This window comes from Pollachius pollachius, assembly GCF_949987615.1.
Source record: "Pollachius pollachius genome assembly, chromosome: 13".
In the NCBI taxonomy this organism is placed as follows: Eukaryota; Metazoa; Chordata; class Actinopteri; order Gadiformes; family Gadidae; genus Pollachius; species Pollachius pollachius.
Window position 1 is genome coordinate 5,359,672 of NC_136946.1, and position 18,923 is coordinate 5,378,594.

An 18,923-nucleotide genomic window follows, 5' to 3' on the forward strand; every position below is an offset into this window, starting at 1 on the left:
TGTCAGGGAATGCTGCTAAATCGCACACACCTGTCGACCCACGTCTCGCCGAGGGTTCACATGAGCGGTGTGCGCATGCGCAGACGAGCGAGTAGGAAAACTTCCTGCAAAATAGTGATCCCTAACAACAGACAAAGCTTGACAGTGTGGATGGAATAGAAGACGATTCTATAAAAGACACAGCGATTATCCCACTTGATGGTAAGTTCGATTAAGGATACTTTCGTCATTTTACCCAGGCTTCTCCACCGGTGGGTTTCCGTAGTGTTTAACGTGAGATATTGGTGTCTTCACATATTGCTGAGCTATTTCAGTAGCCACTCCTTTGCTTGATCCCGACTAAACCTTGGAGCCGAAAAGTTTCCCATTGGGGAAAACCCAGCCTGCCCTGCGATGTTGCTCGTTATTAAACCTACGTAGACATTAGCCGTACGGGAGGTATACGAAACGTGCGATCGTGATGTTGTAAACCACATTGTTGGCAGTGTGGAAAATAAAACATTGCAGGGATACTGTGACTTTGGGCCTCAGAAATCCCCATAGTATTCTGGGGTCGGTGGCATTTAATGCAAGTTAATATTACACACACGGGACCCACCGCTGATGCAGCGGATTGAATCAAAGCTAGTAGTGTATACGTGAACACAGTGTAGTATCGCTCTCAAAAGGTAACGAAGCGCTGATTGTGTAGGAAAAAGGTTTTGGGATGGACTTGACCATCATAAACTTGCCCTTGGCGGTGGCTATTTGCTGGATGTGGCCAGGGCTAGCCCGCTAACGTGTGTCCCTCCGATGCACAAGTTAACCCCGTCATAGCGTCCACGTTATGTTTACACGGCTGAAGATGTTCGTTCGTGAACCTCAGGTGTCGACGGACCGAAGAGCGACACCGGTGCTAACGTTACACGATGTAAATCTTCTGATAAAGGGTTTAGATAAAGCGCAACCTATAACGGGGAATGTGGATTCTTTGTAACCAAGTGCTGTGTATTAACGTACGCAAATAAAAAGGGTCGTCACGGTTACCATTCAGACCTAACCGACGTTACCGCGAAGACCGCGAAAACTGGTGTGTGTATATATATATATACTGTGGAACAAGGCACAAACAAGAGACCATAACTGCTAGCATTGCGGACTAAAAGTTACCCAAGCAGAGCGAACGGCGTCTTACGTGCTACGCGACATGCAGGTTGCGGTGTAACGACTCTGAGAGCCGCGGTGTTCACCGAGGCGGCCGGTCGATGCGGCTCTGGGCGACCGGTGTCGAGGTGAGGCTCCTCCGGTGGCAGGAGACCAATTGCTCTGTCGCGAGGAGCCGTGACGCCACCAGAGTACCGCGGTTACTAATGGCAACGAGGCCTTCTTGTTATGGGTTGTCTGTGGGTGGCCGGCATTGTCACGTTTTTCAGCCGTTTGAACAACACTGTCGAAGTCAAGCTGCTTGGCTTTTTGGATTTATTTTTGGATTTTGGTTATACAATATATTTATGTGAATTTCATCCTGCTTTTTGGTTGTAGTGCTTATGTGAAAGACAACATAGCATAGGAGAACAGTACACGCTGTTGGATAGTTTATACTATAATGCTAGAGTGCATTAGGAAATACAACTTATTTATGCAACGTCACTTACAGCTATTATACAAAATACATACCGGAATAAGAATAAATAACTAATTTCCATATGCATCTATGTGCACTAAGTAGATAGTCTGCACTTAGTAGATTAGTTGATTAGTAACACTGTCAACTAATATATGTGCATACGCCATATACCCCTGGTTTTCGAAAAAAAAAGCGTATTCTTACCCGTTTGTTGTATGGTCAGGCAAGTTAGTTTTGCTAGATAATTTGCAAAAGAATGCTCTAAAGTTTCTAAATTTCTGTTAATGCTTTTTTATTGATACGGCTCAATGAAATGCTGCATATAAATCTTTTGACTTACATGCACCATTTAATTGTCGTGTGGCACTGTGTTTTGTAAGTAGTTTTTATCTGGTTTTTTAAAGCAAACACTTGTGTTTGTCAATATTTCCTCAGCAGCAGTAGGACTTTCATGTGAGAGAGACGTTAAGAAGTTCGTTTGAATAAAGAGAACATCTGTTCGGTGTACAACGGTCGTTTTGGTAACAGCTGAATAAAATACATTAAAATAATATATTTTTGATGACCAATGTTTAATTGGTAACAACTGATTATTAAAAAAAATCGTTCACAAAAAAATACTATGTTCCTGGCCCGTCAGAAGTTATGCGGGCGGTGGGCGTCGCAGACCGAAATCGCCGAAAATAAGGACCAACGTTGGTTTATTTTTGTCCATCCACTCGTGAGCGGTCTTGCATAAAACCTCTCACCGGCACGCCACCGCGGCGGCAGAACGTGAGCTGTTAACTTGCCTGACATATGAGGATCCTTTTGAATTCCCCACTTGCCCTATTTTCCTGTGCTCTCCCCGCGTCGTGTGCCAGTTATATAAATGTCCCTCTGTGTGCGCCTCCGAGGGCCAGCGGAGACGGCCGCGCAAAGAAACCAGGTTAGATTTTATCGTGCGGGGCATCCGTGACACGACAGCTTGCCCCTGAGCACCTGATGCTCGCGGGAGGACATGTTTGGCCGAATGTAGGTTAGGTCACATGTAAGCAGGCCCCGCACGCCTAATCCCTGCTGTAAGCACAATGAGCAATGTTGAATTGCTAACAACTAATTATTTATAAAAATCGGTCACAAAATAAGGCTACGTTCTTGGCCGAATGGGCGTTGCTAGACCCCTTTCAATTGACCTGCTGCGCCCCAGTAAAATCTCACGTTCGAGTTTTAACAATTAAGCTCCATATTTGGGAGTGGATTCATTTAGATTGATTATAACAGTAAAATAATGGATTTCTTTCGAATCCACAATGTCCAAGCAACGCAGTTTAACCAAAATAAGCTTAGGTGCGCACGTTGCAGTCCTGGTCCGTGCATCGCGGCGTGCACATTACTGTCCTTGTACGGCAGTGTGCATAATATCGGAGCCTTTGCACCGCTACGTGCACGCAGCAACCCGGGTTTCGACGCACATTTCATAAACGCAGCATGCATTCAAGATTTTGTTATTCGAGTAATGGGGGCCCTGTGCCCCAGTAGAGCTTTATGTCTATTAATGCCCGGCCGTAAGAAGTCATTTGGTCGTCGCAGACCCAAATCTCCGAAAATAAGGCCCAACGTTGGTTTATTTTGTCAGGTTGAGGCAGGTCCTCCGCTCGTGAGCGGTCTTGCAAAAACCCTCTCACTGGCACGCCACCGCGGCGGCAGAACGTGAGCTGTTAACAAGTGCCTGACATATGAGGATCCTTTTGAATTCCCCACTTGCCCTATTTTCCTGCGCTCTCCCCGCGTCGTGTGCCAGTTATATAAATGTCCCTCTGTGTGCGCCTCCGAGGGCCAGCAGAGACGGCCGCGCAAAGAAACCAGGTTAGATCTTATCCTGCGGGGCACCCGTGACACGACAGCTTGCACCTGAGCAGGGAGGACATGTTTGGCCGAATGTAGGTTAGGTCACATGTAAGGAGGCCCCCATGTGAGCCCCCTCCCCCCCCCCCTCCTCACCACCTCCCCCTTTGTACCGCCTCTGTAACCGTGGAGCGACGGGATGGAGGGCAGGAGTGGGAGGACCACCACGTTGTGGCGGGAGAGAGGAGAGGAGGGGAGAGAGGCAGAAGGGGGGGGGGGGATGAGAGTGGACATGGTCATGGGCCAGGGTACTTAAGGCGCCGACCCCCTGCATTCCTCCTAACCGGGTGTGTGTGTTCGCCCGTGCTGGTGCTGGTTGTGCTGGGTTGCAGCAGGGTCAAGGCAGCGGTCGCAGGTCCAGAGAGCAGCAGTAGGAGGAACCAGGGGTTCCATGTCGGCTCACCCCCCTGCAGAGATGGACGGCCCGCCGGAGCTGACCGAGCTGCCGGTGAACACACACACACACACACACACACACACACACACACACACACACACACACACACACACACACACACACACACACACACACACACACACACACACACACACACACACACAAGGGCAATGCTCATACTCACTCGCTCACTCACACGTCTTCATGTTCACTCACACATATGAGAGCATGCACATGCATTCAATGCTTGCTCCCTTAGACATATGCACTCATGCATGCATGGGAGTGAGCATGCACATTTTTAAGCACACACACACACACACTCGCACGTACACAAACAAAAACTCTCAGGTACACATGCTGGCTCACATGCATGTATGCAAGCATGCTGCCTCAGATTGGTGCACAGTCTCTGCGTTCTCGTGGTCCTCCTATATCCATCCTCCATCCATATAGTTTTGGTTGATGTCGTTTTTAAAAATGTCCACGCAAGGAGGATGGCAGGGGATTTGGTTTGGGCATTGTTGGCTCTGAATGGACAGGTTTTAATCCGTACCCAATGACAACACATCTCTCTCCATTACATAGAGACGTATTATATCGTTGCTTTTATTCGTCCTCAGTCAAAGAAGGCCAAGCTTGATATGGACGATAGACTGGAGAAGGCAACACGGTGAGTGGTGCTTCACGGCTTTCTGTGTGAACTGCTTTCTATGGAAGGATTTATACTTTAGGTTAAGAGTAAAAAATTGGTTTGCACAAACATAAGTCTTTGCATAAGACTGTTTGTTTCAGAGGGCTGGTGGTTAGGTCATCAAGTGAATAGTTAGTTAATAAGGTAAAATAAGGTGAAGCTAAACTAGCAGAGCTCTCTGTAAGTTAATTAGCTGAAGGTAATGGTCAATTTGTGAGTATCTTCAAGTTTAGAGTAAACAATAGTTTGCACAAAGTAAGTCTTTGCATAAGACTAGGTTGGTGGTTCGGTCATCAAGTGCATAGCAAGTTAATATTGTAAATTAGGTAGAATTTAACCATCAGAGCAGTGAATAATTTAAGATAAATTACCAAGGTGTTGCTGTTACAGTTAATATTAAGTTAATAAAGTAATACAAACTATTCACTGTTTTAGTGAATAAGGCAAAGTAAAGTACAAGGGTGTTGCTGGTTTGGTCACCTTTTTTTTTTTTTTTCATTTCTTGATCCATGTTAACGTCTTCAAAGCTCTAGGTAAATTTGTCCAAATAACTTATATATTATGGCTAAGGCAGATACGACAGATTATGACTATTGGACTGAGTCATGTGCATGTGTTGAAATAATTCATCCACGTTATAGAGAGTACAACCGTTCAACCGAGAAGCAACTTTTCAGTTTTATCAGAAAGATATGTTAAATTAGTAATTGCACAAATTGCCCGATCATTGTAACTACTCATTTGCAAAACAAAACTTTAAAATTTGTTAAGTATGACAAATTAAAATCTGTTGTGAACAATTGCCCAGTGGTTTGGAGGTTTCCACGTGACTTTGAAAATAGTCAGTATCATTTGAGAATTGTGCCAAGGCCATAGAAGAAAACTGTAATAAGTGATTTTAAGAGAAAGATTTAAAATAAGGCAGAAGCTAAAGTAGCAGCGCTCTGGTTATCCTGCAGGAACCTGGCTGAGGATGGCAGCCCCCAGAACACATACCCCGCCTTGACGGCAGGTAATGGCTCTCCATCAAATCAGACTTTGTTCACTCTTCATTCTCTATATTCTATGATACACGCTCTGCTAATGAATAGTTCGTGCTCAGTAGACATGACGCTCATCTTATCAAAGTTCTGGAAAGTACCTGATCAAGATTGTTGTGATATTTCCACTTTGTAATTAGCAGATTTTCTTTATCCAAAGTGGCCTACAAGTGGATGGACAGAAGGGTATTGGTAGAGTCGCCTGTGCTGTAACAATATAATGTAACGTGTTATAATGTCGCACTGTCTTGATAGTCCGAGACCAAGGGCAACCGGACCAGCAGAGTGCCTTAGCCCCGCAAGCATGCAGTGACCCCATGAACTCCTATGCACATTCTGGTAGGAGCAAATCTTTATGTACAACAGGAAACCTGACATTGCATCCATGCAAAATGATGTGACCTTCCTTTAAACTGGGAATTGTAGATTTGCCTTTATGTTTTGCCTGTGCGCCTCTGTATTTTATTATAAACCTACCACTTTTTTTTTTTTTTTAAATATCCTATCGCCACTCTGTGTTTTTGTAGTACATCGATTTATCTTGGCTTGTTATAAGAGTTTCACTGTACAGATCCCCTTGATATACTGCCCCTCTGATAATGAAACCCTTCGATTTTGACTTCAGTCGGACCGTGCAAAGACCCTGATACCACAGTTGTATCTGAATACTCCCAGATGTACCAAGACAACAAGTAGGTATCTTTTACCTGCATGTATATAAGAAGGAATCATTTGTACCACAGTCTCTGCCAATAAGTCCAGTTATTAAAGCGACACATATTGTGCCAAGCATCCTTGTAGTTTTATGTCTGGTACATAAATTATTAACACGGTTGTCTGATTCTCTATTAATATTGATGGTGTGCTTAAACGACTTTGCTACACGAGTCCACACATAATTGATGACCACTGATTGTTCATTAGCAAGGCTTAGGGTGCTGTCGAAGCTGTTAACCCTAACCCTGTTCTGTTGAGGTTAAGGGATCAGAATGTGCCGTTAAAGATACAGAGATCAACCAGTGTAAACTAATGATACAAATATGAGCTCAATAACACTGCTTAAGTATTATAAACACGGGAAGGTTTTGTGATTATCCTGATAAATAGCTTTAGTCTTCAAGTTTGCCAACATCAGTAAACATGTTGACGTGTTACTCCAGAGTTAGACTTCCCCTCCAGCAAAAGTAAAAGTAAATAATGTAGTATGCAGAATAATGTTTGTGTATTTCCCATGTGAATGGTTAGAGGCATTGCCCTATCTGATCTTACAGAAGGAAAAAGAAAAAATTAACATTGCAGATAGAACTAGTATGATTAGTTATAAGTAGGTAAGTACTAGTTAGTACTTTCGCTCTTTTTGCTTCAACAACGGCCATTGGCAACCAAGCAATCAAATAAGAGTACCCAATGTCGTCATCAGGTAAATGCTATTCTGACAGATATTTCCCCATTAAAATAAAGAAAACTGCAATATATTGGTCATTCAAATAGATATAATACAATAAAAGTAGCAGTCATGGGAGCAGCATCTGGCAGCCCTTCCCTCCACACACACTAGGCTGTGCAGATGATCCAGCAGCAGCTAATCCCTGTCATGTGCCTGTGCTCTCCTTCAGCCCCGCAGTGACCTCCTACGGCAACCAGGTGGCGTTCTCTCCCCTGGCCCAGTCTAGCGTGTACTCCTCCTTCCCCCAGGCAGGCCAGACCTATGGGCTCCCACCGTTTGGTCAGTTCTGGCCCTCGACTCTCAAGTGCTGGGTCCCACCTCTTTACTGTATTCATGTCCACACTGCTACTCATGTACCCATTGTCTGCTTACTAAACCTCCCCCAGCCTCTCATGCCTCTCCACTGTGCTACCAGATGCTTTGGCAAACGCAGACTCAACAGCTTTTATTTTATTCATTAATCTCTGCTTTTTATATGGAAAAACCAAAACATCACTCCTGGAACTGAAAAAAGCTTTCGTTTTATCTTTCCTAATACCACCACTCCTCCTCTTCCTTCTCCTCACTCCTCACTCCTCCTCCTCCACCTCTTCATCCCCTCTTCCTGGTCCTTTTCCCATCCGCTCCCACTGCCCTCTTCCTCCTTCTCTTCTTCCTCTTCTTCAGGTGCTATGTGGCCAGGCATAAAAACAGAGACAGGGCTGCCTGAGGCGCCCTCTGTTGGTCAGCCGGGGTTTCTCAGCTTCAGCAGCGCATACACGTCCACGCAGTCCGGCCAGCTTCACTATTCCTACCCCAGCCAAGGCAAGCCGCGATCTCACCCTCCTCCTCCTCCTCCTCCCTTCCCTTTCTCCTTCTCCTCCATGTAACAACACGGCTTTCCCAAACATCATAACAACCACCACCACCACAACCGACCACCAGGGGGAGACTGGTTATCTATTTACGCTCTTTAGGCAGATGCTTTTAACCAAAGCTTCCGCTGCGAGTACGTTAAGATGCTTGTCGTTAAGGAGCAGGTAAGGGTGTTTTTCTGGCACACATGTGCTGCATGGCACCTGGAAGGACTGGGATGTAGTGTTAAAAAAACATTAAGAAAAAACAGCTGCATCTCCGTGCTTTTGTTTACTGTTCCTATGACAACCAGCCATGTTAGCTCTTCAGCTTCTAGCTCAGCATCGTAGCGATGACTTCTTGTCAAACATCCGTGAGTGATAAGCAGCGAAGACACAAAATCAAAAGTTTTGATTTTGGGAATGCAACTGACTGTAAAGCCTATAATGTGAGTCCATAAACTCTTCTTTTTTTTTTTTTACAGTGACAGCTCAAAGATTTCCAACCTGACCGCCCGTAGTTGCTTCACTAAGTTACACACTGTGATTTTGTCTAGGCGTCCACATATGCGCCCTCCTCATTGGAAACGACCAAAGAAAGTTGTCTTGCCCAGAAAACGACTTTTAGTGGACATAGGCCCCTAGGTAGTCAAAAGACACTAGCCATTACACTAGTCCGCCCAGATACAGATACAGGTCATGGAGAAGTGTAGAGTTCTCCCTGAAGGATGCCTGCAGGTAGGCTCCGAAACCTGGAGATCGAACCCAGTACCTTTTGTGGCTGTGAATCAAACACCCTAGACACTACCAGCCTCTCTCCTTGTGTGTAACGGGTCACCCCTTAAAAGTGTGTGTTTGCCTGTGGGTGTGTGTGTGCGCGCCTGTGCGTGTTCACTTGTGGTGCAGTGTGTGCTAAGTGCGTTGTCGCTGCCGTCCTGCAGGCTCGAGCTTCACCACGTCCAGTGTTTACTCCAACATCCCAGCTACCACCGCCGGCACTGTCCCCGCCCCAGCGCCCAATCAGGTACGAGAGAGAGAAGGGGAGGAGGGCCCTGGTACAAGCTTGACCAATCAAACTCAACGTGGTCACGCAACAATAGGTTGATGACTTGATTTCCTCCTCCTAACTGGAGGTTACCCCCCCCCCCCCCACACACACACACACACCGCTCTTACGCACTCTTATTGTATGTTGCACGACCTTGCACTTAAAAATAGTACTTGGCAGTGTAGAATTTTATCCTAGCTATCTTTGTTGTGTACGGGGATTGGGTTAACCTAACAATTGTTAGTGCTTGGCACTTGGTTCTGTGAACATCCTTACTGTACCGACAGCCATATAGTGTTGTTTCTCCTTCTTATGACAAATGTACTTATTGTAAGTCGGTTTGGATAAAAGGGTCTCCTAATGCCGTGTGTGTGTGTGTGTTGTGTGTGTGTCCTCTCCTCCAGGAGTTCAGCAGCTACTCCTCGCTGGGACCCCAGGCCCAGTTCTCCCAGTACTACGCCCCCCTGCCCGGCTACGCGCCCCCCGGCCTGCCCAGCAGCGACAGTCACGGTACGGACGCAGCGGGCGCGGCCGGCTACCCGGCCGTCAAGTCGGAGAGCGCCGTGTCCGCCGGGCTGCCCAGCAACACCGGTGAATACGTCACCCGACCGCATGGCCACGCCCCCCGTTCTCTGTCTGAGGAGGAGGAGGAGTTAACTTCTGACCATTAAGGACACCTTGTTTGCAGATGGGATAGTCGCAATAGCTCTCGTTATTTGTTGATTTACACCGTTAAGGTCAAGTCCCTTGTGAGCTTGTAGTAAAATATTTACGTTTTAATCGAGGTATTCCTAAGTGAACTTTCATTTATAATATGATAACTTTCAGAGATTATGATTTATGGATCATATTAGCATTGACTGCAGAATGAATGTTGCAATTCAACTCTTCTTCACCGCTTGTTTATACAGATTACTTACTACTGATCCCAGAGAAAACAATTTTTGATAGTTGATCAGCCCAAACCAGAAATCATTATGATTATATGCTTTTAACAAAGTTAGATCTAAAAAAAAAAAGAAGAAATGGCAACGATTGTGGGATCAGTTAGACCTGAACTGACCCAAACCGCGTGAATCCAGAACAACGCTAACCCCGGCCGTGCCCCCGTCCCTCAGACGCCCCCCCGCAGGAGAACCTCCCGCCGGGCATCGCCCTGCCGGCCGGGGTGGCCCTCCCCACGGGGGCCCGAGAGCTGGAGGACGCGGGCCGCAGGAACTCTGTGGGGAAGGCCAAAGGCAAGGCCAAGAAGCCCGACGGATGCCCCTCCACGGACTCGGACCTGGAGGTGAGCGCCTGGCTGGCCGCAGCCGCACACGGGCTCCTGTCTGGGGGGACTGACAGGGGAAGGACGTGTAGCAGAGGGCCGAGGCCGGGACTCGAACCCGCGGTCGCTGCAAGGGGTGTTCACACTAGGGCCGTGCGATGAATCGAATTTTAAGGGGCGACTTCGATTTCTCAGTTGCTAAGTGGTTTTTTTTGGAGAGAAATGCTGAAAAAATGCGTCATGCTTTCAAACTCAAATAATCGTTTGAACAATTGTGATTTCAAGATTGATCAAATTAATCGTGGTTATGATTTCTTTCCATAACCGAGCGGCCCTGTGGCACACTAGCCGAGTTGAGCCACTGCTATTTGATCCATGATTGCCCTTGGTTTTTTTTTTAGGAAACAAGTTATGGAGGCAGAGTTAAAAAAAACATTTGGTAGCCAAACACAATTTCCGCCCTTCATGGTTTGGAGGCTATCAAGCTAGTTTTTTGGCAGTGCTCTTTGTTGATGGAGTGCGGTTTGTTAAAGTTTCCTACGTGTGTCTGTTCCAGAGGGTGTTTCTGTGGGACCTGGACGAGACCATCATCATATTCCACTCGCTTCTCACCGGCTCCTTCGCACAGAAGTTCGGCAAGGTTCATGTCTGCTCACTGATCGCATAACTTTGGTTATTTCTCGTGTATTACATTTACCGTAATTCTGGCCCGATGTTGGTCGAGTTTCCATTCTCCAATTCATCGAAACAATGTAAATAAATGAAAATAACCCCCCATTTATTAAAAGTGTCTTTCAATACCGCAAAGCCACACTCAGGCCTCATGTGTGACCCCGTTTGGATTCGAAAACATGCCGGCCTCTAACGTTAATATACTTGTGTGTGTGTGTGTGTGTGTGTGTGTGTGTGTGTGTGTTTGCAGGACCCAGCCACTGTGCTGAACCTGGGCCTTCAGATGGAGGAGCTGATCTTTGAACTGGCCGACACACACCTGTTCTTCAACGACCTGGAGGTAGAGAACAAGGCCACGACAGACTGTCATCTCTATTGTGTTTGTGCATAGATGATGTCTATGGTCTATAAGGCCTGTTAAATGCATGCTCATCCATAATAATGTGTAGGTTAAACATTCTCCTATAATAAAACTATAGCAGGACATGATACAAACCTGATATTCTAATGGAATAAAATGTCGTGAGACTAGGTGACGACCTAGTCTCATGACCTGTCGGTGTTGCAATGTCGATGCGTGTGGAGGTGGTATCAGTCTCCTGATGGTGTTGTGAAGTCGATGCGTGTGGATATGGTATTAGTCTCATGATGGTGTTGGGAAGTCGATGCATGTGGAGGTGCTGTGGTATTAGTCTCATGATGCTGTTGTGAAGTCGATGCGTGGGAATACTGGTGTGGGAACATGCTCTGCAGACCCGGCCTAACTAAACCACCAGACCCTCTTCCTCTTCCTCTTCTAGGAGTGCGACCAGGTCCACGTGGAAGACGTGGCGTCCGACGACAACGGACAGGACCTCAGGTTGGTCTCCTCAGAATCCTCTGGGAAGCGTTTGCCTTAAAAGACGTAACATTTCAGTATGTAGCCATTTAACACTAACGCTCAAAAGCTTTTGGATATTGTCTCATTGGCTCTCTGTCTGTCTCTCTCTCTCTCTCTTTGTATGTGTGTGTCTCTCTCTCTCTGTGTCTCTGTCTCTGTCTCTCTTGTCTCTCTATCTTGTCTCTCTCTCTCTGTCTCTCTCTCTTGTCTCTGTCTCTCTCTCTTGTCTCTCTCTCTTGTCTCTCTCTCTCTGTCTCTCTTGTCTCTCTCTTGTCTCAGTCTCTCTCTTTCTTTCTTTCTTTCTTTCTTTCTTTCTTTCTTTCTTTCTTTCTTTGTCTCTGTCTCTGTCTCTCTTGTCTCTTTCTCTTGTCTCTCTTGTCTCTGTCTCTTGTCTCTGTCTCTCTCTCAGTAACTATAACTTCCTGGCCGACGGCTTCAGCGGCTCCAGTGGGGGGGGCGGGGGCTCCGGGCCCGCCGGCGTCCCCGGTGGCGTGGAGTGGATGCGCAAGCTAGCCTTCCGCTACCGCCGGCTAAAGGAGATCTACAACGCCTACAAGACCAACGTCGGAGGTGAGCTAGCATCACACCGCTACGCTACATTCAGCAAGGGTTCCATAGCTGGTTTTAGCGTTGTGTTGTTATTGCTTAAGGATCACTTGGCTTATAGCTTTATTTATTTGTGAAACTGTTCTATTATTGTGTTGTTTCTTATCATAAGATGAGTTTTGTCATTTGTCAGTTTTTACCACATAGCTAGCTGATTGTAGCATTGTGTTGTTTTCCCCCATAGGATCAACTCTTGCTGGTTGTAGCATTGCGGTATTTTGCTATAGCGTTTGCTAGCATTAGCTAGGTTATTGCACTGTTGCTAGCTAGCGTGTTGTGTACATGTAGTCTAGGGGGGCCAAAGGGTTCAGACGAGCCATGTTTGAACAATTTACAGTCGGGACATAATATTGATTCGACGACACGTTTCCACTATTTACCCTGGCGTCTTTACCTTACATCAGAGAAGACATGTGACACTGTGTCAGCAACAGGTTCTGATCCGCCTAGTTGGCGTTTATCCGTGGCAGTTTATCAAGTATATCAGTGTTTATATCAGTTAAAGAGAAGTTAATATGTTTGTTATTGTGACTTTAACGTGTGTGTGTGTGTGTGTGTGTGTGTGTGTGTGTGTGTGTGTGTGTGTGTGTGTGTGTGTGTGTGTGTGTGTGTGTGTGTGTGTGTGTGTGTGTGTGTGTCTGTCTCTCTCTCAGGCCTGCTGAGTCCTATGAAGAGGGATCTTCTGCTGAGGCTTCAGTCCGAGATCGAGAACGTGACGGACGCCTGGCTCAGCACGGCCCTCAAGTCCCTGCTGCTGATCCAGTCCAGGTGTGTGTGTGTGTGTGTGTGTGTGTGTGTGTGTGTGTGTGTGTGTGTGTGTGTGTGTGTGTGTGTGTGTGTGTGTGTGTGTGTGTGTGTGTGTGTGTGTGTGTGTGTGTGTGGTTATGTGACGGTACAGTGTAAAAAAAGAAAATGCAAATTGTTCACAATCACACTGCCCTTTCAGTTCCGTTGCTTTCTAGCGGACACTGGTGTGTGTGTGTGTGTGTGTGTGTGTGTGTGCGCGCGCGCGCATAATCAAAATAGTACTGAACATGGAGTGATTTTGTTGTATAAGTTGACCTGCATTGTAAAGGCTGTGTATGACTCTTGCTGACGTTATTTGGACCATGTTCTCCCCTGTGTGTGTGTGTGTGTGTTTGTGTGTCTCTCTCCTTCTCAGGGGGAAGTGTCTGAACGTCCTGGTGACCACCACCCAGCTGGTGCCGGCCCTGGCCAAGGTGCTGCTCTACGGCCTGGGAGAGGTCTTCTCCATCGACACCATCTACAGCGCCACCAAAATCGGTCAGTGGAGACGGGCGCAGGACGTGCACCTCCGAGCGCTCATCTCCGGTTGTGCCTTCGCTCTCGCCTGAACAGTCATTCTAATAGTAGGGTGGAACCACTCTTTTTTTGGGTCGTGTTTGCCTCACCCCCTTCAGAGCAGCATTGAGCCATTTCCCCGAAATGCCTCGTTCTGAATCCAACTACAGAAACCCCCTCTAACGTCGTAGAGGTAGTCAAAACACTCACTCTCTCTTAAAATAGAATATATTAAGAGAGATGACTAACCGTAATAAAATTGGGAGGAATCTTTCCTGAAATATTCCCCCCAATTTGAAGTTAGTCATCTTCCTCTTAAAATACTAAATTGTATTCTGTCAATAGTCATATTTCTTAAAATACAATTTATTATTTTAAGAGAAACTCTTCACAACCGGACTCTCCAGTCCAGGTGTGTGTGTGTGTGTGTGTGTGTGTGTGTGTGTGTGTGTGTGTGTGTGTGTGTGTGTGTGTGTGTGTGTGTGTGTGTGTGTGTGTGTGTGTGTGTGTGTGTGTGGTTATGTGACTGAACAGTTAAAAAAGTTAAACACAATCACAATTGTGAATGTTCACAATCACACCGTAATACTGTGTGTGTGTGTGTGTGTTTTTCCGGCATTTCGGGGAAGTGATTCAATGCTGCTCTAAAGAGGGACAGGAGTCGGTGACGCAAACATGACCAAAAAACAGTTGTTCCACCCTAATATGGACCCTAAAGCGAACAGTTGGCCGGTTGAACGCTGATTGGCTGTTAGGTTACACATGTCACTCAGTGGCCAAGTTGTTGACACTGATTGGCTGTCATCAAGCAAATGTCGTGGCAAAGTTGAAATATTTCCACTCGAGTGTATTTGTCGTGCTACAAATCCTCGTGAACGCGCTCGCCTGTGCAGGGCGAAAGTGTGGCACGACAAATCAAAACTTGTCGCCGGTTTTCTCTAGCAAATAATTTGCCCGATTTGCATCTCTACGTTCACTTTGTACGGGATCGTGTCGCCCCTTCGCATTTGGTGTGAGTGCACCTTAAGAGAGATGACTATTTAGACTCTAATATGACAATATGACTCTAAGCTCTAAGGATACTGGGAGAAATTTGAACGACGTTAGCCAAGCGACGTTAGCCAAGCGACGTTAGCCAAGCGACGTTAGCCAAGCGACGTTAGCCAAGCGACCCTAGCAGGCGCGCTACCTTATGCAGCTAGCGTTCTGAACCTAAATGGCCGCCCGGTGACTCGGCCCCATTCAGTGTGTACGTTCTGCGGGCCGGAGGCGGGGCCTTATGTCGCTGTGTCTCCCCTCAGGGAAGGAGAGCTGCTTCGAGAGGATCGTCTCGCGCTTCGGCAAGAAGGTGACCTACGTGGTGATCGGGGACGGCCGCGACGAGGAGTTTGCCGCCAAACAGGTGAGCCCGGCGCGCCCGCCCTCCTGCCCCCGATGATATTGTCTGGTTAATCAATAATAGTGATCATAATGGTGTCGATCTCTGATTGTCTGGAAAATTCAACGTGGACATTTCAACCAATGGCTACCACAACATAATCACCATGGTTACGACAACGTCATCCCCATGGTTACCACAGCACCATCAGCACCACGGTTGACACAACATGAGCACCGTGGGCCCTACAACAAATAGATGAGACACAATCAATGCATGATCCCCATGGATACCGCAACATAAGCGACGTAGTTACCACAGCAGATAAATAATCCCCACGGTGACCACAGCATCAGCACCCCGGTCACTACCTAAATAATCGTCATGGTGACCACAGCATCAGCTCCACGGTTACCGAGGGTTTGACCTGTTGCGTCCCTCTGTCCGTCTTGCGTTCAGCACAACATGCCCTTCTGGAGGATCTCCACCCACGGGGACCTGGTGTCCCTGCACCAGGCGCTGGAGTTGGACTTCCTGTAGACGGTGGCGACCCCCCCCCCCCCCCCCGGAGGACGGGACTTCCCCCGGCTCTATCAAATCACCCACCCACCAACCCTCAACCAACCTCCACTATACAACATTTATCTCCTCTTTTTGTTTTTCTTTTGTTGTTGTCGTTGTTTTTTGTTCCGTACTACCGTGGTAACGGGCCCGGCCCTCAGCCTGGAGTTTTGCTGGGGGGGGGGAGGGAGGGCAACGTTTGGACGCTTTGGTGGGACTGGATGGATGACCCTTGACCTGTATGGCAGCTAAACGCTCAAACAAGCTGGAACTGGCACTGACTGGCACACCAAGAGGGACTCTCTCTCACACTCACCCTCAATGTCTCTCTCTCTCTCTCTCTCTCTCTCTCTCTCTCTCTCTCTCTCTCTCTCTCTCTCTCTCTCTCTCTCTCTCTCTCTCTCTCTCTCTCTCTCTCTCTCTCTCTCTCTCTCTCTCTCTCTCTCTCTCTCTCTCTCTCTCTCTCTCTCGGTCTTTCACACACTCTCTCTCGGTCTTTCACACACCCTCTCTCGGTCTTTCACACACTCTCTCGCCTCTGAAACGCCACCCTGGCTCCTCTGATGATTTAAGGTGGGGGGGGGGGCTAGTGGAAGACCCCAACCAAGCCGACGTTCCGAGGTCGCGTAGTTGCACTCATTCCGAAGCTTGAACGCATGCGTGTTGTTTTTTCCGTTTTTCGTTTTATCTCAGCGCTGCAATGCAGTTACTCCTCGTGGTCCGTCTGACATAAACAGCTGACCCTGTGACGTGTCAGCAGGCAGATGCTGTGGACTCTGGCGAAGGAAGCAACCACCCTTCCCCTCCTCACACTTCCTGAGACCGCCATGAGATAAAAAAAAGTACTGAACTTTCTGACAAAAATCCCCCCAACCACCGCCAAGTCCCTAGTGTCTGAGCGGAGGAGTTGACGAAGCTGACGAATGTAAACACCCTTCTATCAAAAATCCACCATCCTGTATGGTTTCTTCTGTTGGCTCAAAGACCGCATCACCACAATGCAATCTCCCTCACATCAGAATTCCACTTCCTGTTCCCTGTGCGTGAGGCCTGTCCACCTATTTTGGTGGAAAGAACACCTATCTTGTGCGAGGGCGTATTGTATTAAACAGGCGTGCGTACAGGGGCTTCATGGCAGTTTTCTGATGGCATACTGTGTCATCTGACCCTTTCTTGACCAAACATTCTCACCAATGGGGTTTCTATGCTCCCTGTTCCCATGACAATGATAATTAGTGCTCTGTCGTCCATTGCATTCTGTGTAGCCGATTTGTTTTTTCGTTCTTAAAAACTTTGTTCAGCAAGAATTGTTATAAATGGCAGTTGGTGTTATTCCCTTAAAGGATCCACACAGAAACGCTGGAGTTGAATTGATGTTGAAGCACCCTCCTAATTAAAAGGGGATTCATTATGCCTACCTGACAATGCCTTAAATCATTGGCTTGAATAATCTGTGGTTCTCATGTAACCCGTGAACCACCTATGAAATCCTCAGATCAGAATACTGGCACATAGAAACCGATTGGTTGATTGGCGGCCTCCTTCTACCAAAACGCGTGGTTGGTTTACCGAACCTGGTCGTCGCAATCATCGGTTGGTCACATCGCATCCCACAGCGGACTCAGGACATCGTTGCGCGGGGTGAGCGAGGGGGGAGGGGGGAGGAGAGAGAAGACCGTGCAATACATGGAGTTGATGGCATGCTCGTTAACCAATCAGAGACTGAGGGAGGATTATGACTGAATTTAGGTGAGCCTGGTTTCACATGTACACACATGCAGCTTTGACCAATAAGAATGTTTTCGGTGTGTTCTGTTTTATTTTTTTGTCTTTTCTTTTTGTTTTTTGTGTATTTATATTGTGCCTTTTTAACCAGTGATTGTACACTCTGTAATCTCAAAAAAGGGAACTATCAACATGTTTATTATCCAAAGGGTTCTTTTGCTTTTTTAACTATATATTTTTACTATATATTGGTCTATATCTATATATAGATATAGATCTATATAGATGTATATAAAAAATGAATGATGTTAATTTCTGCGGAGGCTTACACTTCAGCAACTTGACATGTTTGAAAGACAAAATAATAATTGCTGTTACATAGTTCTGTCTGATTATTCAGTTTATTTTTCTTTACACAATGCGTGATCTGATATGTTTTTTGGTAATGTTGTTACTTATGGAAACAGTCGTCGTTATATTACAAACTATAATTTTTTGGGACGATTCATCGTATGAATCATCACAAATGTCGACTGATCCTCTTGATGTCATCTTTCAGAGTTTTATGTTACTTCTGAATGAAAATTTTGCGATGCAATTCTCAACTGTCAAAATACTAGTTACTTTGCGGCCATAACATGTGCACATGGAAGCACGGCCTGGAGACAATCAATGGGGAACACGATAATCCTTCACAGCAGAAACTCACAACATACTCGGATGCATTCGGTACGGGCACACTCTTGTGTGAATGTGTAACTGAAATATTGTACTACCTAAAAGGAGTTAAAGGGAATTCCCATTCCTCTGAATTTCCCTCAAATCATGTGGTGGGGGGGAGGGGAATCACAAATCAAGTTATATCCCTTTTTTTGTTTTATTGTCAACTCGGAGGAAGGAATAGGCGACCATACCGCAACATTTTCGAATGGATTGTTGGACTTCTGCTTTGCCTTATTGTTAATTGCAAAGTTGTTTTGCTCTGTTTCCCAGACATAGGCTATGTCCATTTCAGAGGCCATTGTGGCTCTGATACACAATGTCTTTTTAGGAGTGAAATCACTTCATAATTAATTTTTCCTTTTTCAATGCCAAAGACTATGTATTTTTAATCTGCAACCTTTCCACTTTCTTTTTTATTTTATTTTCATCTCATCGCTCCGACCGGTGTTGTGGTGTCAGCGAGCGTATCGCGGTGGGCTCGGCACACGGCTAAGGTCGTCAGGGTCATTTACATAATCACTATTTGTGGACATCGCGTACTGTTACAGTGACATCGAGACACTGCATATTAACCATAAGGTCCTCCTACTGTGGTCTGTGCACTCTCCCTGCAATGTAAATAAATTATCAAAAAATGTAAAGAAACATTCATATTTAACGGTTCCTTCATTGTTCTTTTTATTATGTACTGTACATGGCCATTTTCAAATTAATAGAGAAAGGTACTTGCATTTGGAACAAGTACAATTAGGTGTGTGTGTGTGTGTGTGTGTGTGTGTACACAGTATATGTTTGTATATATGTAGGTATATATATATATATGTTTGTATATAAATATGTATGTATACATGTTGAGC

At 46.2% G+C, this 18,923-nt stretch overlaps 1 protein-coding gene across 4 annotated transcripts; it reads left to right on the forward strand.

Moving 5' to 3' along the window:
• The first annotated feature begins 95 nt into the window (after nt 1–95).
• eya3 (EYA transcriptional coactivator and phosphatase 3) lies at nt 96–18,837 on the forward strand. Of its 4 annotated transcripts, none has more exons than XM_079748933.1 (19): nt 96–201; nt 3,826–3,941; nt 4,514–4,563; nt 5,544–5,596; nt 5,880–5,963; nt 6,250–6,316; nt 7,241–7,350; nt 7,738–7,875; nt 8,846–8,928; nt 9,357–9,543; nt 10,071–10,240; nt 10,776–10,859; nt 11,142–11,231; nt 11,692–11,750; nt 12,181–12,341; nt 13,031–13,145; nt 13,540–13,661; nt 14,981–15,081; nt 15,517–18,837. In XM_079748933.1, the coding sequence occupies exons 2-19, from the start codon at nt 3,885–3,887 to the stop codon at nt 15,595–15,597; spliced, it is 1,812 nt and encodes a 603-aa protein (XP_079605059.1). In that variant the 5' UTR covers nt 96–201; nt 3,826–3,884; the 3' UTR covers nt 15,598–18,837. The 4 variants fall into 4 exon arrangements, with proteins under 4 accessions (XP_079605059.1, XP_079605061.1, XP_079605062.1 ...); XM_079748935.1 differs by having other exon boundaries at nt 9,357–9,462; XM_079748934.1 differs by having other exon boundaries at nt 101–201; nt 3,829–3,941.
• The last annotated feature ends 86 nt before the right edge of the window (nt 18,838–18,923 follow it).